We start from the raw sequence: 23,070 nt of genomic DNA, 5'->3' as shown, positions 1-23,070 counted from the left end.
TGAATTTCTCTCTTTTTGGCTGGGCCTAGAGGGGCAGGTTTTGATGCTGTAGCATTAAAGCATCAATAGAGTTTAATAACTCTATTGATGCTTCATTGTCATTGGCTAGACCCTTCTTAAATGTTTTGTAGTTGCACAACTGGAGTTTGTCGGTAGCCTTCAAGCGTCAAGGATTTCTTTGAATTGTCTTTGTTATGGATATGACAAAGCATATTTTTTGTCTTGCAGGAAAACGGCTCCTCAGAGGAACATGTGCTGTACGTGTGGGACCACTTTGTGTCCAAAGCCGCAGCCAAGAATGTCTTCATCATGGCCCATAGCTATGGAGGACTGTCTTTCGTTGAGCTGGTGAGTGTTTTAGTTTTCCGCTTGTCTTTTCTACCCCCTACCAACAAAAGCATGCACTGAAATGGACAATACACTCCTGTTAACACAAACACTATTGTACGTGTTCATGGAGAAAGACCCTTACACTACTTATTCTCGAACACACACACAATAATACAGTGCTGTGAAAATGTATTTCCTGCTCTTCCTGATTTCTTTTTTAAAGATTTTTCACATGTAAATGATAAAAAATAACTAGAGTAAAATTGAGGGACAAAAAGTTATCTAAACCTATCTAACTCTATGTAAAAAAAGTACCTTAATTTTTTATTTCACTAGCCACACCCAGGTGTGATTACTTACTGCCCTTTTGAATAAAAAAAAAATCACTTAAATAGAACCTGTCTGACAAAATAAAATTGGCTAGAAGATCTGAAAAAGCAACACATCCCGAGAAACAAAGTCAAACAGAATCCTTGACATCTGTTAGTCTGAGAGGGTTACAAGGCCATTTCTGAGGCTTTGGGACTCCACTGAACCATGATGAGAGCCATTGTTCACAAATAGAGACAACGGTGGCGAACCCAAGAGCGTATTGACGACTTATCCAGGAGTTCCCAAAAGAACCCAGAACATCTAAATAACTGCAGGCCTCACTTGCCTCAGTTAATTTCAGAGTTCATGATTCGACAATAAGGAAGAGACTGGGCAAAAATGGCATCCATGAGAGAGTTCTAAAATAAAAACCACCGCTGATCAAAAAGCACATAAAGGCTCATCTCACGTTTGCCAAAAAAAGCATCTTAATGATCCTCAAGACTTTTGGGAAAATATTCTCTGGACTGACGAGACAAATGCTGAACCTTCTGAAAAGTTTGAGTCACCATTACGTTCCGTTGTAACATTCAGACATGGTAGTCTGATGGTCTGGGGCTGCTTTGCTCCTTCAAGATCTGGACAACTTGTAGTAATTGATTTAACCATGAATTCTGCTCTCTACCGGAAATTGCCAAAGGAGAATGTCAGTTTGTGCCCTGAAGAAAAGAAAAAAGAAGGTTTGGAAGGTTGTTTAGAGTCCACACAGAAATACGATTGAAATGCTTTGGCATGAACAGACAGGGGAAAACCTTCCAATGTGGCTGAATTAAACAACTTTGCAAAGAAGATGGGGGGAAATTTCAAATGCTGTATATTATTGCAGATGCTTGATTGCAGTTCTTGGCACAACCAGTTTAGGGGGCATCTGCTTTTTCATATAGGGCCAGTTAGGTTTGCATAACTTTTTTCGGTTAATGAATAAAATCATAATTTAAAAACTGCATTTTGTATTTGTCATCTTTGTCTACTATTAAAGTTTATTTAATGATCTGATATGTTTAATTGTTACAACTATGCAAAAAACTAAGATATAAAAAAGGGGGTAAATACTTGTTCACAGCACTGTAAAGACAAATACACGGTGATACTAGCAATGGCCACAACAGGAATACAGTCACCAGGCTGACGATGTGTGAAGCTTGGTCAAAAGATTAAGAATAAAAGTGTGTAGTCTCTTTGAGAAAGAAACTACTACAACTATTTACTTCGTTTTACCTTTTTAGACAATCTGCTTCATCCCTATCTTTGGGTACTTCTCTGCACATCAAGAACAGGAGGGAAAGAAGGGAAAGGGAAAGTTGTCTTGATAAGGAAAGAATAGCAGTCCAACAAAAGTGTTGCTGAGATCTGCTGTGCAGCATGTAGATCTCTCCACCTTAAGAGTGACCTTAAGAGTGACAGTAGATAGATCAAAAGATGGTGGGAGGGAAGAGAATTTGACAGAATGAATGATTCAAAGGAGAGGTTGAAAATAAACGTTTGGCTAGCTTCTTACCTTTATAACCCGGCCCTTCAGCTAAATGGGCCTACAATGTGTCTTTTAAGGTTTAGACTAAGGCCTCTGAGGTTAATGTTTTATTTTCTAGTCTTAAATTTACTATGGATTGTGCATCGCATAATAATGATCCAACTCTTTTGTAAGTGTTTTAGTGAGAGTTACCAACTGCAATAATGAAGGTTATGTGCAGATAATAAATGCAATATTAGTGGGTTATCCTTCCCAAGTCATAATAGCATTTAAGAGCCAAGCTTAGGTATTATTTCTTGTTTGGTTTTCATCCCAGAGAGATCAAAAAGTGCCTTTACTAATATTTGAGTAATACACTGTTTTCATCATAAGAGCATGCTATTATTAGTACCTGTATCATTACTTGAGTACTTCTTAAGTACTAATCATTTAAGTTGTTGGAAAGTTGTCTACTAGGGTATAATCCTCCTGAGGTGGGCTACATGATGACTATTTCTGACCATTTCTGTACTCAAAGCAGTCTTTCTAGCGTATAGAAAGACTCAGAGTTGCAGTAAATGTGTGAATATGGCTTTATTCTTAGAAACAGTGATTAGTTGCATTAACTGTCAAAATATGATTATGGTTAGTTTGGACTGCAATTTAAGAAGCTTGCTAACTAACACATTGCGCTAATTGTGTTTGCAGGCCTTTCTATGATCTGAGAGCAGGGTTTATTTTGCTTGTCTGCAGGTTTCTTGATCTGGGGAATCGCTGTTAGACTCAGTACAACCAATATTATTATATCTCTCCTTTTTACTCAGGAAGGAGAGGAGGAAAGAAGCTAAGAGGATAGGGCCTTTCATGGGGGGATGAAAGGTGGCCACTTGTCCCACTGGTGTTTTCAGGGATGTTTTATTTTCTTTGTTTTCCTTTCACCTACTCTTTTTTTGTTTTGTATTTTGTAATTTTAATTTGGCTGCTAAATATTCATGCACTGTTTTGTCTGTGACAGCTTCACAATCTCTTGGGCTTTTTCACTGTGTGACGAACACTAGCTTTTCTCTCGATTTGAATCTTTCTGTCTTTCTGTGTTTCTTTCACTCAGACACTCTCACTTTGCGAGACTGTGTGCTTTTGTGATGTACAAAACATGCATATATATTATGTGCATATACAGTATGAATAAGTAGCATATACCAGATGCAGTATGGGGGAAAACAACATTAAAACAGACACTTGAAAGATTCTTGTGTTCCCTTTTTGTGTCAGGGTATTCAGATATGTTCTTATCAAGTTTCTGCTGAAGCCATCGTAGTTTATGCCTTTAAATGTCAAATGCTCTTGACCTCATCTCGACACTAATACAAACACGTTAAAATCAAGTCCAGATTTTATTTGGACCTCCACCATGTTTGACATTGGCCATTTTCACACATGCAGTGCAGACTTTAACTTTCTAGACATTACGTGATGGAGGTGCATGTGACCACAAATGCCTGATCCAGCTGTTTCAGACATTTGTCTTTAACAGGCCAGCTACACAAAAACCTGTGTGATGTTCGATTGCAGCCATTTGTAGTGAAGTGAGAATCGCGTAGGTAATGCTTTAGTAAGTTCACAGTAAGAAGGCATTGCGTGTCTTCTATAGTGTACTAAACCTTATTACCAGTAATAAATACATAACATACATACGTTGTTTGCAGTGTTCCAGCATGGTTCATGACATTTTCCAGACTTCATGTTTGAAAACAGCTATGAGAACATCTCCATACTCTTATCCTTACATCAATCTGTTGTGCGATCACCTTGGTTTACCTGTCCAAAAGTTTTTATTCCAATATTAGACAGTATTTTCTAGTGAGATTGGACTTTTCTTATATTGTCCATATTTACATTCACAGAGGCATCTTTTGATCAGAGATCAAAACAGAATTCTGCTGTCATCCAGTTGAGTTAAATCTTGTGGATTTCTGTTATGGGTGTGTTAGCTCAAAACATGTTTATATTTTAGACTTAGCCACACTTTGCTCTGCTTTGCACACTCTTGGCATTCTCTTGATGTGCTTCATGGCGTAGTCCTTCAAGGAGTTCCCAGAGATGCCGAAGCACTTGTTGGAATTTTGCCTTTACGTTGTGGTCCATCTCATCCCAAACCATCTCAATTGGGTTTAAGTCAAGTGACTGTGGGAGCTATGTTATCTGGCGCACCACTCCATCACTCTTCTTCTTGGTCAGATAGCCGGGAGGTTCGTTTGGGCTCATTGTCCTGTTGAAAAATAAATGATGTGGACTATCATTTATAAAGGCAAACCGGATGGGATGGCATGTGGCTGCAGGATGCTGTGGTAGCCATGCTGGTTCAGTGTGCCTTCAATTTTGAATAAATCCCCAACAGTGTCACCAGCAAAGCACCCCCACACCATCACACATCCTCCTTGCTTCACGGTGGGAACCATGCATGTAGAGACCATCCGTTCACCTTTTCTGCATTGCAAGACACAGTGGGTGGAAGATCTCAAATTTGGACTCATGAGCCCAAAGCACAGATTTCCACTGCTCTAATGTCCATTCCTTGTGCTTCTTGGCCAAAAAATCTCTTTTGCTTGTGGGTTTTCCTTAATAGTGGTTTCTTAGCAGCTATTTGACCATAACGACCTGATTCACACAGTCTCCTCTGAACAGTTGATGTACAGACGTGTCTGCTACTTAAACTCTGTGTGGCATTTAACTGGGCTCTAATCTGATGTGCTGTTAACTTGCGATTTCTGAGGTTGGTGTCTTAGAGGAATTTATCCTCAGCAGCAGAGGTGATTCTTGGTCTTTCCTGGGGCGGCTTTCCAGACTGACTGACCTTCAGTTCTTAAAGTAATGATGGACTGTCGTTTCTCTTTACTTAGCTAATTGGTTCTTGCCATAATATGAATTCTAACAGTTGTCAAATAGGGCTGTCAGCTGTGTACCAGCCTGACTTCACAACACAACTGATTGCCGCAACCCCATTAAGAAGGCAAGAAACTCCACAAATGAACCCTGACAAGGCACACCTGTGAAGTGGAAACCATGTCAGGAGACTGCATCATGAAGCTCACTGAGATATAATACATCATTCCATATATCTTGCTTCATATATTTGATATCTTCAGTATGTATCTACAATATAGATAGTAGTAAAAATAAAGACAAACCATTAAATGAGAAACTTTTGACTGGTAGTGTGTAAATATATATATATTCAATGCAGTGCCCCATTGGGCCTGGAGCCTATGCCAGCTGTCATGGGTGAAAGGCGGGGTACACTCTGGGCAGGTTACCAGTCTATCACAGGGCTAACACAGAGAAACAGACAACCGTTCACGCTTGCATTCACACCTTTGGCCAATTTAGAATTGCTAATTAATCTAATCCATGCATGTCTTTGGACTGTGGGAGGAAGCTGGAGTACCCGGAGAGAACCCACGCAAGTACAAGGAGAGCATGCAAACTCCACATAGAATGGGACCAGCTGGTCGGTGGATTCAAACCCAGGACTTTTCTGCTGTCAGGCAACAATTCTAACCACTATATACACACAAGCACACACGCAGAGTGCATATACAGTACAGAGCACTGTTGCGATTTTTTTTCTAGACTTTTCTCTGCTTCAAGGAATGTACTATAGAAATAACATAAAAATATACACACGGGATTTAAATCAGCCACTATGTATTTCTTACTTGTTATTGCAATCTCTTACCCACAAGCATGCACACACATAAATATACATGCTTGCACACATTCTGCTTAATTGAAGTGAAAGTAGTCCAGTGAGATGTGATGGGAGGTGCGCGTGTGTGTGTGTCTGTGTGTCTGTGTGTGTGTGTGTGTGAGCTGGCAAGTGGAGACTGGGGCCTTGTGGGAAGAACCATTTGACACATGAGAAGACCAAGAGAAAACAAGTTGTCTGTGGGTTAATTACTATTCCCCTTTGCAGTTAATAAATACATTTCTGATCAAGCACTTCAAAAAGGCCTGCCATTAATTTCTCCCGCTCGCTCCCTGTGTAGCCAAGAATGTTAGCCCCTGTTTAGAGCACGCAAGTGTTTCACTGCAATTCAATTCTTTTAAAACCTTTCACAGTGTGTGCTGACCAATTATAGATATATCAAACAGTAAGTAACTGCCTCTGATTGAGATACAGAGAAGCTTGTGCTACAGGGAGGAACATAGTTGCTCTTTCTGCACTTTGCCCTACCGTTTTCACTCTGTGTCCTTAAGCGATCCCAGAATCCATCCATCCATCTCTGTTCACTGTTCCTCAGTTTCTCTTTCAGAGTCCCTAGGCTCTGACACTTGCTGTGATGCTTGGCCAGCCTGTTCCACCCTTCTCCACCCTGCCCCTTCTTGTTGTCTGTCAGCTGTATAGTTTTAAAGAAATATGGATCGTGTTCCCTCAGCTGCTGTCCTAAATTCCTTGTCCTTAGTCCAGCTCTTCTACAGTAACTACATAATAGAAGTTTTTAGCCCAGCTGTGGAGTACTATTTCTTTCTCTCCGTCTCCATGTCATGCACACACACACACGACCCTGCTTGTTTTGGTTCCACATTTCCATTGTGATTAGGACATTATCTCACACCAAACTGAAAAAAAGGAATGGACAGAGGAGATAGAGCCATACAGGATGTGAAGGACCTGCATCCATCTCTCCCTCCGCTCGGCTTGTGTTTTTTTCATTATTTTTCGTTGCCAGGAGTTAGGGGGGTGGATGTGTAAGTGTAAGTGGTGGTAGTTCTGTTGAGGAAGGGTTGTCTAACCCACACTAACCTTCCCGCTCACAGAGTGAAAAAGGAGCACTCTTATTGGATAGGACAGGGCATCATTATATAAGGTCTTATGTAAGAATGCATCTGTCTCCTAGTACACAAATGTGTGGGTGCCAACCAGACAACCAGCCAGCCACCACAACAGCCCCTCAAAAACATGGTTACAGATTTTAAGTGCCCTCTTTGAATACAGCACATACATACATTACATGCTTGCAGAATATCTTCGAGTACACTTTCTGTTTACGGCCACCTGTTTCCATCTGCAGTAAATATACATAATATACAAATATATTTAAGTTCTTTCTCTGGGTGGTAATTGTTTGTGCAGTTGTATATAAGTTGTGGCTGGGTGTCAGATGTGGGAAGGGTTGCTTGAGGGTTTTTTTATCCCCTCCTTATGGACCTAATTTTTATACCACAGTAAGCATTGTTTGCTGCACATCGTGGTATAGAGATTTGAATTTATAAGTTGGAAGTATGATTAAGAGTACTTGCATTCTCAGGCTTTAGGTTTCTTGCTTCTTTTTTGATATCTTTGAACTTGTACGCAATCATCTTTACAATACTATATTTGACATGTCAGGTCCTGCCCTGCCTGTGGCAATCAGCAGGGCTGGACCCAGACAGGTGTCTGGAATGTGGTAACAGGTGTTTTGCAAGCAATCCTGTTTCCTGTTGTTACCCATTTTAAAACTCTGGAATAGATAATAATGATACTTTTGTTTTTACATGAGTGTATTCAAATGATACATTATAATATCAGCATGCAGTTTGAATGAAAAGTTGGCTCATGTACATTTCGAATGTCTTAATATTCAGTGCCCCTAAAGCATTTTTGTGCAAAAGATGATCCATGTTTTTTCAGCCAGATTTTTGTGTGTTCCTAAAAGCTTTTTGTGATGTCACAAATTCTTGGCATTCTCAGTTTTTGTACTTTTAAAACTGTTCAGTGGGTTGAGGTGACCATGCTAGAAAATCCATCACAGTTGCGAAGTTTGGATTCTTTGTGGTCCTCGAACAGTTTTTGTAATGTTTGGAGGTATGCTTAGGTTCATTGTGTTGCTGCAGAATTAATCTTACTCAACTAAGATGCTAAAGAAAGGAATTTTTTTTTGAGAATGAAGTGTTATTTTTCCTTGGCCAGGATGGAGTCATTTCAGTAAAAATATCCAGTGCCAACCTTCCTAGGCTTTAGTATTCCCCCCATTGTGTTTTATTGCCAGTTCTGTTACTTCCATAAATCTAAAATTGTGTTCATCAGTAAATGTGATTTTTTTTTTCCAGTTAGCCACTTCAAAATTCTTATCTTAGCCCATCCAAAGTATTTGGTCTTGCTTTACTTTCCCAAGCAGCGGTTCGGAAACCACTTTTTGTCCTTCTGAAACACTACTAGATTCAATTTTGAAGAATACTTTTATGATTTGAAACTTGTGTGAAAATTCAATATTTTTTTCACCTGCTGCAAAACAAAACAATATATTGGTATGATTGATGGTATGGTCACTTTTGCTCTGCCTTGGAAACAACTGATGTAATTTCCACAAAGTGTTTAAGTGTCCTTCACTGCCTTTCTCATAAACAGTCACACGAGCCACTATCTGACGGTGAGGAAGCCCCTCTATTCTTTTTGTGATGCGTTTAATTAGTTCTCATGCAATGTTTCTCACTACTCCAGTGCTACTTTGTTGGCATTGTTCTGCTGGAAACTTGAGACTCAGCCGCATTTATAGTGTGTGAAAAATGACTGCATGAATTGGTCAAATCCACCTGACTGTTATCTGAATGTGTGATTAAATGGAACAACAACAAGAGGATTAAAGGGTTAGTTACTTAAAATGAATTTCTGATCTAAAGCTAGTTTTGAATTTATCTTATTTCTTATCAGTATAGTATCTTAATGTTTATTTTTTAGCCAAGAAGCAATAATGTGTAAAAAAAAATTATATATATATATATATATATATATATATATATATATATATATATATATATATATATATATATATATTCTTTACATGACATCATAGTTTAAGGTGCTCTGGGTTATATATGTTAGCTCATGAACTGTAATTGTTTATTGTTCGGCTACTTAGCAAAATAACTGCATGGAGTTCAGTTTAAGTTTCTTGGCATTTCACGCTTTATTAACTCTTGACAAAGCTCAGCTGATTCTCACATGTATTGGTGATGGCCATGTTAGCTAACATAGCACAAATATGAAATTATTGGATGTTTTGTCTTTGGTCAGTACTTGGATGTTTTTCTCGCTGCAGCCATGCATGCGTGCACAGAGGTAAAATTGATACCGATCTTATTACATTATATAAATCCCAGTCAGCCAGCAAACAAGTCGATTTCTCCAAAACTGTTGGAGCCTTCCTTTAAACTGTGTCAAGCTACACTCCACATTTAGATTTATCTGAAAGACTCTTTAAGGCCGGCGCAACCTTCACCTGTGCTCATGAACACACAAGCAAATATCACTTAAATTTGTTGACAAAATCTCTGCTCTGAAGTCGTCCATTCGAAAATCTCCTCATCTAATGCTGTATGCATGTCTCGCCTGCCTTCGAAACTCTAAGTGCTTGCCTGTCTCTTGCTTCTGGAGGGGATGAAGAGAAGGTTTGTTTTTATCTCAAGGTTCTCCATAGCTGGCGGGCTTGCAAGCGGTGCAGTTGTAGAGCAGTTTCCTGCATGTATGTCTGTCTGCTTGTGCTTATATGTGTGCGTGCGTGATTCTGTGTCTTCTGCACGGGCTCTGTGTTTGTCTGGTTGCGTGTGTGTTTATGTGCTTGCACGTATGTATATGCACACTTCTGTGCGTCTCAGCCTTTGCCTGGAGAAGCCTGTATCGTCCTGAGCAGAACAGCTTGGTTAAGAGAGCAGCTATCAGCGCCACGTTAGGAGAGGAGAGGACAAGCGAGGAGGAGAGGGTGAGAGGCAATGATAAATGGCTGGGGCACACTAGCAGAAATTAGTGGAGCCGTATGCAAAGCTGTGGCGTTTTGTTTGATGTGAAACAAAAGGACCACCACGACAAAAGTGCCTGCCAGCCTGCACGGCAGGACAGCAGCCCTCAGGACATACACCATCTCCACTGACAAAGTGTGCATGTGTAATTGGATGTGTGTGTGTGTTTTGGTGCGCACTTGGGTGTGCACGTACGTGTTAATGCATTGCGCTGTTTTCTTGTCCTGTCTATATTATGTATATTATCTCTCTGTGTGTTTTTGTGGTCTGGTCGTAATGACAGACAATGCCTGGCCCTTTGTGTGCCATGAAAAGATATGGTTTCTTCCTCTGTACAACTACAGCATATTTGCTCTATTAAGCGGCTGAAATACAGCCGTCTAATTTCTTTGTGAATGAATAGGATCTTAGAGAGCGCCTCTCCTCTTAACATAAGGATGTAAATTGAACTGTTTAAATGTCACGGCTAGCAAGCTGATTTGATTTGAATTGATTTGCTTGTTTCTGGAAAAAAAAAGACCCCCCCTTGCCAAAACCTTAGCTGTGCTGGTTGCCACAGATAGACCAAGGTCTTTCTTTCCACCTCAACAACACATTGTAGGGCCCCTGAATTCTTCTATCTGCTGTGATTATGTACAAATGGCCTTCATTTGCCATCCATTTCAAAGCTGTAGTGCTGCATTGTGACTAGAGGCAGATGACGCAGACCAAATTACAGCGGGTTTGCTGCCTGAAAAGGATACTCACACAATAGGCTTTGTGAAGTATTCCCTTCAATACGTCGCCATTATTCTCACCTTTGTTGGTATTTCTCTCTATGTTTCAGGAGCATCTTTGGGTTCTAGATTGCATTTGTGGTGTTAGTGAAGAGTGGGGGGTTGAAAATACTTACCTCTTATGTCTCTTGTGCTATTCCTTCAATAATATCAAGGGTAATTGATTTTGTGATAGATTCGTTTTTTTTGTTTGCTTCCTAGGTTTGCTTTTAATTTCCTTCATTATTAATTATGTTGTTTTATTGTTTTGAAGTTGCAGGTTAATCGAGATCTCAGGAGCATAAATGTAAAAATAGGGATATTTTTTGCCTCTAGATTAAACTGCCTTTCTCACTTTAGTCAGATTGTTTACAACAGTAAGCAGACGAGAAGTAGTCTAAATGACTACAGTTACCAATAACCTTCCTAGAAAACACAGTTGCTCCCAGCTGCCTGTTGACTTTTTTTTACCTTCTTCTTTCCTGTTTTCTGCTAGCATCTGATATACTTTTTAGTTTGTCTTTCAAACTGCCTTAGTGGTAGCTACCACTGACTGGCCAGCTAACTAGTTAGTAGTTGATATCTTATGAGTAAAAAAAAAGGCTTTTAAGTGCCATTGAATTTAACATTGATTAAAAAAGTATGTGAAACCTTTTTGAATCCCAAAGTTTCCTTCTGTTTTGCTACCGCCTTTCACATTTGCATTATTGCAGTCAGTTGTCTTTTTCCACATTTTTAGTAATTATCCGATGCCAGTCAGAGAGATTAATATAGAGTGTTTTTACAACACGGCAAAGATAGACAGGCAAGAGAAGCTCTGAAAAAAGTGATGTGTTTAATGTTTTAACAGCTGTTTCCCTGAACTTTGTTTCAGCTGAAGGGCTACTGCAGGTGTGGCTAGGTAGATGCTTATCTGAGACGTAGCCAGCTACCAAGGCCAATTCAAGGTACCAGACTTTTTACAATCTGGGGAATTTATATATCTTGTTTTGATCAAAAGTTTCCTATAGTGCATTTAACAGCCCAGAGGCAGACAGAAGCTGTTGCTTTCACCTGAAGCTATGATGCTGGATCAGTCAATACACTTTAGGACTTCATTTCCTCAGTTCCCTCTTTCTCTCTGTATGTATGAAGGCGTGTGCGCTTTTCTCAACAGTTCGGTAAGCTGCTGTCATTTTATTATAGACATCTGCTTATAAGCAACAAAGTTGTCAGTTTCCTGAGTGCAACAGTTATCTTGTACATAATAAAGATGCTCCTTCTAATTTGTCTATATTAGACTTTGATTGGCACCAATTTTAGACTCCAGCAGATGGAGGCATTACTAAATGTTGGTTATGAATAGTTTGTCTGGTCTAGTCCTTGGTCTGACCATCCATGGTTTTGAATGGTCGAGCAAGCTTTCACTAGCTCGTCCCGGTTACCCACTCCTCTCCTTTATTATTATTTTTTCAAAACACAAAGATGTTGCCATGGTGATGTAATTGAAAATCATTACATCTCAAACAAGTATTGTTGAGGTGACTATTCACAAGTCTCACCTTTTTGTCTTCCTGTTTTTTCCCCCTTCCTAGTAAAAAGGAAGTACAAAATCCATCTGTCCTTAGTGCATCATTGTGCAAAGGCTCTTTTTTTAATCCCTCTTGCGCTGCCCATCCACCCCATAGCCAAACCTATTCAACACAGGGTCTTATTCACCGCTTTATGATATAAAACACAGAGCTAGTTAAAGTTCATTTGAGTTCAGTTAAATCTTGAGGGATTCATCATTACATATTTACTGGCTGAGGCTGATCTTGCTGTAAGGTTCTACCCTCGTCCCATTGATCTAGTGCGCATGTTCACTCCCGAGGTTACAGGACGTGCTTCCATTTGCATAAGGCCCTGGGCAAGGTTCTTTCCACCATTGATTGGCCTGTCCATGAGCGCCCCGTGCCTTCTCACATTGATCACTTTGTTTTTTCCCGGAGACAGTGCTACTCAGAGTTCAGCTGCAGCTCTAGCATATCAGACCTGCCGGAGGAAGAGAGAGAGGGACCGACGGAGGGAGAAAGGAGAGGAAAAAGAAAGAGAGGGGCAAGTTGGAGTCATAGCTGATAGATGGAAAACCAATAATAATGCACCGATATCTTAATACTTTTTTCTATGAGTTTTAGAACTATCAAAGTATGAAACACTTTCCATTGCCACCTACGTTATCCCTCTTTCAGCCCGTGTTTCCTCGAGTAAGCTGCTTAAGAAAGTAGGATTCAATAAAATCGCACACAATAAAATATATAAAACATTCAGCACACTCAAACATATATTGCCTTTTCTTCTCCTACCTGAAGTACTGCTGAAATTGAGCAGACCTCCTCCCTTCCTGTTCATCCTCGCCCTGGTCTGCTTGTATCAGTGTGCTACAGAGCAAACTCTCCTCTAAGCTGTCTGTTACTTGTTTTCTCTCTCCCTCTCAGTAAAACTGTCTTCCTTATAGGCTGCTTGGACAGTCTTCCCTCACTTCACCTTTCACTTCCTCAGAGAGGATGCTGTCTGGGCTTGCTCACGGTTTCTCTGCTGTCAACCATCCATAGTCTTACTGTAGTTGTGAATTCTTATAAAGGCTGAAGAGGTACAGCTATATTTCTTAAAGTATTTACTGAAGTAGACTTATTTCACTCAGACAGGTCTAATCATGCAGTCATGACTTTGGGTGTCACATAAAGCCATACATGCGTTTTGACTTGTGCATATGCGCCATTGTGTCTTTATCCAGCATGGCGTCAGTAGCGGCGCAAGGATCAGATTCCCATGATGCACCTCTTCTCTTTGTTCTGCTTTGTGAAAGCAGTGCGCAGCTTTGTCTGCCTTTCCCGTTCCACTCGGCTCGTTGCCTCAGCGGCAAGGTCTCAATCTCTTCCCTCTCTTTTTCTTCAGACCTCTATCTTTCTTTTATTCGCTCTTTAATACTCATTGGGCACTGTTATCCATTTCCCCCCCACTCCTCTCTCATTTATTGCCTTTTTCCTTTACATGGCAACCAAATTCGCCGTAATTCTTACTTTCCCTTTGCCCCTGTTTTTTTTTTTTTTTTTTTAAATGTCAAACCACTCCCTCCTGCTGCTGCTTTTTGTGGATAAAATACTTCTAAGCTTCTTTGGTGACCCTCCTAGTATCTACTTTCTTTTACCACTTAAACTCACCTCTTTTCATTTTCTTGTTTTTATTTGGTTTCATGGTGTATATGGTATTTTACTTTGTTCTTTGCTCTTCCCCTTTGCTTCTGATTCAGTCACTTTCTTTTCCCTTCCCTCTCTTAACCTCAACTTCACACCAGATTTTGCCGCTCTATTCTTTTCCAGCGATTCTTATCCTTCACTCGAGAATGACCTCACTCCTCTCTCCTTCACACTATTTTTTTTAATGTCTTTTAGATTTGTCTTTTTCAACCATCTCGCCCTAAAACCACTCATTTTTCCCAGTGATTCATCATTCTCGCACTTCATACTTACACTCTTAAAGAAGAAGAAAAAAAATCCCTCGAGTGCTGTTTATTTTGTGTGAAATCATTTTAAATTAAATAGCGATCTCAACCTTATAACTCAGTACCATCAAGTATGTCAAATAAGTGATCGTAAAATGCAAGTTTAAAAACTTTCCCCAAATATTTACCAAGTGGATTATTTTTTTTCTCCTTTTTTACTCTGACTTGTCTTCTATCATCTCGCATTCGCTGTTCCCACTGTGGTATTTTCATGCATTCACCTGCTGTGTCTGGGTGTGTCATCTAGTTACGACCTAGGTCACCTTCACCGAAGAGGGAATACAAGTGCTTGACACGAGGTTTGAATGTGTTGAAGATGACATGTTGACAGCTCAAATGAATCACTTGTCACGTGTCATTTTTTTTTCTTTCCCACTTGTTAATCCTTCGGTAAGAATACAATATAGGAGAGGAATCTCAAGCCCGTACCGGGGTTGCAAATTGTCACGCAAGCAGCGCTCGATTTCGACACTTGGAATCCAGTTTGCTTTTACGTTTTTGTTGTTTTGCTTTTTATTTTTCCCCTCTGCCCTCAAGACTGTGAATGGTCTCATTCTGTGGCAAATGTAGCAGGGAGAATACGTCTTAGGGATTGAAAGGAGAGAAAGTGTTGTGTTTGAAAAGCTGTGAGGCACAGCTAGGCGGATCCTGGTGCAAATGTCAGTGAACTCAGTGACTCTAGGGTTGAAGTTTAAACCCTCTCTCATTTGCTCTTCTTTTCTGTCTTTCTTTTTCTTCTCTTTTCCCTTTTTGCTTTTGTCTTTCAAACGCTGCATCTTCTTCCACTTCATCCTCTATCTCTCTCCCTCTTTCTCTCTCTGTCTGTCTACGACTGCTTTTAAAGTTCAGTGACTGCTGTGTTGGTATTCTGTGGTATCGGTCTAAACCTTAAGTACCAATTCAATTCAATTCAATTTTATTTATATAGCGCCAAATCACAACAAATGTCGCCTCAAGGCGCTTCATAGATACAGAGAAAAGCCCAACAATCATATGACCCCCTATGAGCAAGCACTTTGGCGACAGTGGGAAGGAAAAACTCCCTTTTAACAGGAAGAAACCTCCGGCAGAACCAGGCTCAGGGAGGGGCGGCCATCTGCTGCGACCGGTTGGGGTGAGAGAAGGAAGACAGGATAAAGACATGCTGTGGAAGAGAGACAGAGATTAATAACAAGTACCAGGGTCACAGGAATTTTTTAGTGCCTGTCATTTATTTGTGTCAGTGCATAACTTGCAGTGCGTAACTTGTGGGGTTTGTTTTCTACTTATAACTGCAGTGTTTAAGCCAAAGGCACATACTGATGAGACTGATGGTAAATGGAAAACAGGCAGTGCCACAGTGTTTCAGTCGGTTCATTTTTTTCTGCTTTTTAAACTTGGTTTATCCTATATAGGCTATTCAGCTGATGTATTCCCAATTCTATAGCCTTCAATACTCACGGAAAGCCTTGTTTGAATCCTTTATGGCAGTTTTTTTTCCAGGGATGCGTTTTAGTTATGTACCTGCAGTAAAACATATTTAATTTTTTAAGCCTGGAAAGCCGACAGTGAAAAGAGATGAACTGTTTTATGTGCCATTTTAAGGCTTTATGTGCTGTGAAATACGATGGGGTTATGAAAGACCAAAGGAAGGTAGAGTGAGGAAGGGAGAAGGAGAGTGAGGCAGAAACTCCTGGTGTGGAGCACCCTTTGATGTCTTAGCCGGCTCGGAGTTGAATATGGAGCTCACTGAAGGGTAGGCCTTGTTTCATGGTGGGAATATGAGGCTGATCCTGCGGTCCGATTTAAAAAGAAAAAAAAATCGTACACACATTCACAGATTTTTCTTTAGAAAATACCATATTTGGGTATAAATGTTTTCATCGTTAAACAAGAGTTTTCATTTTACTCCATAAGGCCTGTTTGTTGTCCCAGTGAACTAGTTTTTGATTCCTCCCTTCATGATGTCAGTAGTTCATGGTTCATATTCAGATCAGTTAGCAGGCAAGGGTCTTTGAAAGCATGTGTGTCTCTGTCTCATATATATTCTGCGTTCCTATTAGATGGCTTCACACTTGACTATTCCTCTGGACTCCGCTGACACTGGCTTTCATGCATGGCCTGCCTGTACCTCTTTCTTTCTCCACCACTTACATTCTTACTTTTGTGGCCTTGAGCATTAAAAATAGCTCGGTGGTGTCAGATAACTTTTAACCCCATCACCACCAACCAACTAACATGTTCAGTAGATCCCCATCCCCCATCGCCGTTTGTTAACATCCATCTCTTCTTCTGCCTTGTTTTCTCCATCCCTCGTATTCCTTTCACCAGTCTGGCTCCTTCCACCCGCCGCCCTGACTGTGCCTTCCACACGTGAAGCCATTTTTCTCATGAATTAAGCCTCTTCACCTCTTGCCTCCCTTCGCCTCTATCTCTCCGCGCTCCCTCGCTGTCCTTTCATTTCTGTTTTCGTGGTGTTGCTTGGGGTGATGGTTAGTTGATTTGGTCTGAGTTCTCTTTGATGAAAACACTAGGGGGCACTGCCTGTCCTTTGTTACCCCTCTCTTTTCCTTAGAAGGTTTCGATGCTTGTGTATTTTTGTATGCATGCTTCGTCTTTGTCTGTGTGACCATGCATGTGCTCTTGTTTGTGTTTGCATTTTGTTAAAAAGCAGTCCCTTGTCTGTAATGGATGACACAGATCTGCACTGAGACAGACAGGAAGGCAGACAGGCGGCAGGTCTCTGGTGGTCACCGGGGCCACTGCTCAGCACCCATCCGCGTCCCCCTGTCCTCACACTCACCCCCTGTTTCTGTTTGGTGAACCCAGGGGTGTGGGTTAATGAAAAGGGCTTGGACCACTGAGAAGAACGACAGTCATCTCTCAGCCACCTCTGCTCACCTCCAGCCCTCAGAGACTCTCACTCCATGACAGGCCCCCCCTCTTCATGTCTCTCTCCCTGTTTCGGCCTCTATCCCCTGGGTCATACCATATCATCTGGCTGCCCATTGGCCGCCAACAAAACACAGCATTTGAAAATGATAAAAAAATAAATAAGAAGGACGGTGGAACATTTTCAGACTGGGGAATGTCTGTAAAAACAAGTGCACGAGAACAACTGCCCTGTTTATTCAAATGCCTAGCAATCGGACTGGGATTTGGATGCCACTGTTGAGAGGAGACGGAGAGGACGCAGACCTTTGTTTCTGTTTTGTTTTTACTCTGCTAGTCGGCAGCTTCTAGTTTCGCTCCACTTCGTGTGGATACCCCAGCAGTACTCTAGTTTTGTTCTTTGTATCCTTTGTATATTGCAGAAGCTATAGTTTGCAATTAGTGACCATGTTCTTTTCCCTCATTTATCCTAAAGCCTGCTGATGAATGTGATTGTTTTTGAAGAAAACTGAATTATTGATTTGTGTTGTTGTCTATGGCGAGGAGACAGCTGATGAGGGGTGTTTGATAGTGCTAATTGGCAGCTCCCATCCATGCAGTGTGTGGTTGGTGGTGGGTTGGGGCTGGGCGAAGTGAGGCGCTGTTATTGTTTAGAGGTGTCAAACCCAACACAGAACAAAGAGGACGGGAGAAATGTGCTGCGCTCGCCCATCAGTGTGCTGAATGCAGCTTATGCACACACGTGCATGCGCGCGTATAAATATATATTTTTATATATGTATGAATGCACATGTGTCTGTCCACCCAGGCACATATCTCACACAATAGCACATTACCTGACGTCGTATATAGGGTTCGCTCGTGCTGACACGCACACACATACACACACACGGTGCACACACGGAGAAAAAAAATATTTTAAAATGACAAGATAATCACTACATTCAAACTTACCTTCAGCTCTGCATAAATGCCTTTCTCTGAGATAAACTAATAAATATATTTTCTTTTCAAATGTGCTCCACCGAAGGCCCTAATTACCATACACTGACAAAGACCTGACAGAAGTGTAATAGTTAAAAGGTAATTTCACTACAAGTAGGAGTTTGGGTAGGGAAAAGGGTCAGTGACACCCCCTCCCCCACTACCACCACCACCACCGAACCTACCCATCCACCAGCCTGCCTCCACCTCTCTCTTTAACGATTTACTCACGCGTTTCGAGGACTTTTTGCATGATTGACTGACAAGGTCTTTTTCCGAAATAGCATCTTCAGTAATAAGAAATAATTGACTCCCCCTAATCAAAAAAGGGTTCATGGAATCCACAAACCCAACTGTAATCTTCTGTGGCATTTCCAGCAGAATTGACAGTCCTCATAGCTTCAGGCTCTATACCACTTTGATTTAATTGCTTTTTTTTTTTTATAAGATTAATAATATGCTTTATACGGAGTTATGTGCGTGTGCTCTGTGTGTGTATGTGCGTGTGTGTGCCCATTTTCCTCTTCTACAGCTTTGTTTTTAATCAACAATATCACTTGAAAAGAACTTCAACTGGTGTGCTTTTTTTTCTTGCGAGGTTTACATTTAATTCGTTAAATACTGTAGTCATTTTTTTATGTACTCAAAAGAGGAAGGAATATTGTTGTTGTTGATCACATTATTATTATTATTATTATTATTATTATTATTATTATTATTATTATTATTATTATTATTATTATTATTATAGTCCTCTGATTTGATATTAAATCTGGTCCAACAGAGTATTTTGTGATATAATCTAAAATGAACTTTTTTTTTCTTTATCCGGTCTATAAAATTGGCTAATTGAATTACTTTGTGTTTTCTTAAACTCTGCTTCAGTATTATTTTTTTTAGATTTTGGTCTCATGTCTTGATTACTTTGGGCATAAATATAATAATAATTTAAGTGAGCATGCCTTGCGAACTGCAAAGTTTTTTACATGATGGGGAAAATTAACTTGGAGCTACCCCCAGCCTGTCCAATTTGTAATATGGCCTCAACCCCTTCCCCTCTCTTTCTTTTCTGACTCATCTTTCCTCTCGTTAAAAAGCTGTTTTAAATCATGGCTAGTGGCAATGAGAAGTTAATTTCAGATTGTTATATATTACCATTAATTTCATTTGGCCTTCTGTAAATTTCCCTCCCTCACTCTCTTCTGCCTTTGAGTACAGCAAGTTCACAGAGCCTTTTCCTCTTTTCTTTTCTTTTTTTTCTTCTTTTTCTGGCCCCTCTCTTTTGTCCTTGCCCCGCGGCACAGGAGACGAGCAAATATGAAGGAGCAGAAGATGATAACTGATGGGAGGAACACTTTCGTTGTCATTTTACCTCCCCTCCCCTTTCCTTTTTTTCCGGAACTTTTTCCCATGTGTTTTTCAAGTGGCCCGGCTAGTTTAAGCACACACTTCTACTAAGTAGGGTAGTATGCTTGTCCATATTAGGGTTTTTTTGCTGTCTACTTTTACTTCTCTTTCTTTTTTCCTTATTTAAAGTTAAGGTGTATGACTCTCCACCGGGATATTTGCTATATTTGGCCGTGAGCAGACACAACCCTTTCAAAGCACGTACAGTAGCTGGACTTTTTGTCTTGATATGTAAAACTATAAAACTGGATTTGTATGAAAACTAAAAAACTTGTAAAAAGAAAGCTTGAGCTGGGAAAAAAGAATAAATGGGCTCTGTTCCCAAAAACAACAAGAATGGGAAAAAAAGGATTAAAATTTAGCTGTACTTCAATGTTCTCATAACAAATTTAGAAAAATTGGCTGGAAATTCCCACAATGAAAATTCCAGCTCATAGCTTGTTGAAATTTTCTCACTACACCCCAATTTAGAAATGTTGGCTTCGATGCCAACTCTGGGCTCCGTTAGTACAAGAAATCAGTGTTTATCAGCCCCTAAGGCTGTGTGTGTCTTAGAAATGGACAGCAGTACCCAATGGATATTTAACACATTAGCTTTGGCAGAGCAGAGAGTGGTGTGAAAACACACTGATTTCCTAAGTGGCAATCATATCAGCCTCACCATCACAGAGGCAGCAGAGAGCAAACATCTGTGTACGTGTGTGTGTGTGTGTGTGTGGGTGGGTGGGTGGGTGGGTGGGTTCAGGAAGCCCTTGCTTTCCCTCAGTGTCAGTATCACCCTGAGTTATAACCCAGAGGTCTCACCCTCCTCCTCCATCCACCCTTGTTAGGCCCTCTCGTTCACTCCCTGCCTCTATCAGTCCCATTCTCCCTTGCCCTCTCCATCCTCGTCTCCAACTGAGAGTCACCCATCCAAATCTATGTTAAAACAGGGTCATCCCCCGGTGTACACTTAAAGACTGTCCCTTTAACCTGCTCCGAAATACTTAGGGCTATTATTATAGCTTATAAATCATTAAGAAAGTTTAATTATACAAAAATTTCATGGTAGAAATGTGCAAGCTGACACATGGGAAGGGGAATTTAATGGGCCAGCAAGTCCCAGCACCGTGAGGGAAAATATTGAGGTTAGGTTTCTATTTTACAGCATTGCCGGAGGGTTGGGAGACAGAGAGAAAGACAAGAAAGAAGCACTTTTAGAGTAAAAAAAAGGAGAGAAAAGACAACGAGGAGGCCTGTGTGCGCTGCGCAAAGTAACTTTCCCATTCCAAACTTTAGATTGAAGCTGTTAATATGGCCACTGATTTGGGAACAATAAAGTCACTATCCACGATACCTTGTGTCACTTATCATGAGAAAAATACAATTAAATTAAAAATTAATTTTCAACATGCCACAGTTTCACTTTGTAAATAAATATTTATCTAGATAGATTTACAATTTGAAGAATTTCTTTTGGTGTCACTAAGAAATTTAAAAAAAATAAAAATTCCAAATTGTAATGTTACAAATATTTGTCCACTTCTTAACTGTCCGTGTGATTTCAGAGAACATTATGGGTGTACTATAAATGTATTATAAATACTACCACTGTCCAGATGTTAATAAGAAATTGTTAAATTTTGTGGTAGTAACTACACCTTGTTGCTGTCCATTTAAGCTGCTGCTTAATTTACCATGTGTTCACGATTTGTAAATAAGCTGTTAGTGAAACCCTGTTGGAATGCAAACATTTAAGTGCTTATGCAATTACATGTCGCTATCAGGAAGAGCGAGATTGATGTAGAAAATCTGTGACAATGTGAAGAGAGCTTCGCTAAGCTTCAAACAGCCTGGCCTCACCAGCCATATGTGCAAATGCAAATTAGTCAGGAACCTCTCAGTTCACTTTGGATTTCCACAGGATGTTATCAGCCAGCGCAGGGCAAAGTGCCTCTGGACACAGTTGAAATAGATCATATCAAACCTGTCCCTTATTACCAAAAAAACCCAAAACAAACTGTGATAAGTCCAGGGGGCCAATGTGCCTAGAATCTCTGGCTTCCGGGCTAACAGAAAGTAGTTTAATGAATATACACATACAGTATTACATATAAAAACTCTCATTCAATCCTGTAATAAACTTAATTTGTATAAAACTAATAAACCTATAATTATTTACGATAAACTTTTTTCCGACGCCATTCATCCCTTTCTTCTTGCCCTTTCTCTCTCCTCCTTCCTGTCTTCCGGTCTTTCTCTTGTTTTCCATGTGGGCACAAGCGGGGCGCAACGCCCGCAGCCAGCAGGTTTCCTGGCATGCAGCTCCTCATCCTCTGCCTTTTGTTTCCACCAGTGAACAACCATTCTCCACCTCTGCTGTGTCAGTAAATATTTATTGGCCTTCCTTTTCCTCATCACCCGCACTGTTGTCGGTGTGTATCTGTGCGCCTGTGAGTGCGTGTGGTTTGCATGTTTATACACACACAGAATCCTTCCCAGCGCATACTCTGACATGCGCTACCTCCCTCTACCCAGTGTCCGGTGCCGTCACTCACACATCTCAGCAATGCCTCCCCGTCACCCCGTCCCTCCACCCACCATCCTCTGTTTCTCTCCATCGCTCCATCATGCTTTTGGCGGACAGTCGTGAGAGGAAACAGCGGAGGAAGTTATTGCAGTTTTCTCCTGCTCTGTCGCTCTGCCTGCCACAACACAAGTTTATGCACCTGAGAGAACCAGAGGGGGGGGAAACCCTGCAAGTAAATGCATGTGACCTCAGCGAGCAAAACCTCTGCACACTCCCACCACACTAAAGGTTGCACATACACAAACGTACTCCCTCTCGTTCCCTAGGGCCCAGTGGCCTCATGCTAGAGAGGCCTTCCTTCCTGCAGTTAAGACAAAGGAAACCGGGGACCGACAGGGGACCTGAGGCTGCTGCTTCAAAGCCACAGGAAGCGCCAGTGTTGTCTCTTCCTGTGGAGGGTGTTGGAGCGTGGAGGGTCAGCTGCCTGTGTTTTCACAGCCAGGGACGAACAAGGATGAGTGTGTTGTGTGTGTGTGTCACATCATTGGTAAGATATCTGAACACGCTGCACTCCAACTCCTGTCCGCCCTCTTTGACCTCAGATCACTTCCTAGCTACACATTAGTATGTAGAAATAAAAGAGACAACACTTGTACAAACACACACACATACACCATCATCATCATCATTCCCGTGGTCAGTCAAGTTCTGGTTAAAAGCCGAATCCAGATAAGCATAATCAACCTAACTGCTATTTATCTACATTGTCCTCATTAATTTTAGATGGAAATGATAGGAAATGGAGTCTCTGTGAAAGCAGCAGTCAGTTTGTTTTCCCTTGCCTAGTGCTTGCCACTGTCTTTGCAGAGTCCGCACATGCCTTCAATGTGTACATGTTTGCGTGTGTTTGTGTTTGTGCCCCTCTTCCAATGTTGTTGTATATGGATTTATGGGGGTGTATGTGTTAGTGTGTCTGAGCCATGTGTTTTCAAACCTTCCGGTGTGCACCCACATGCGTGTTTGTTTGTTTTTTCTGTGTTCGCCCTGGCTTCTCTGATGCTCTCCTCTTACTCTCTGGCAGGCACAGGACAGT

At 40.9% G+C, this 23,070-nt stretch overlaps 1 protein-coding gene across 5 annotated transcripts in view; it reads left to right on the top strand.

Moving 5' to 3' along the window:
- arb2a (ARB2 cotranscriptional regulator A) overlaps positions 1-23,070 on the top strand; it is a 164,538-nt gene that overhangs the window by 69,733 nt on the left and 71,735 nt on the right. For all 5 annotated transcript variants that reach the window (XR_014877376.1, XR_014877375.1, XR_014877374.1 and 2 more), the window contains exon 8: positions 229-348. Coding sequence is in view for 2 of the 5 variants with exons in the window: in XM_085181466.1 (XP_085037592.1) it covers positions 229-348 (120 nt within the window). In the remaining 3 variants the exon portion in view is untranslated. The remainder of the gene's footprint in view (positions 1-228; positions 349-23,070) is intronic.

The sequence above is a fragment of the Neolamprologus multifasciatus genome, chromosome 12 (assembly GCF_963576455.1).
Source record: "Neolamprologus multifasciatus chromosome 12, fNeoMul1.2, whole genome shotgun sequence".
NCBI lineage: Eukaryota > Metazoa > Chordata > Actinopteri > Cichliformes > Cichlidae > Neolamprologus > Neolamprologus multifasciatus.
The sequence above is the reverse complement of the archived record's forward strand: the minus strand, read 5'-3'. Positions and strand labels throughout refer to the sequence as shown.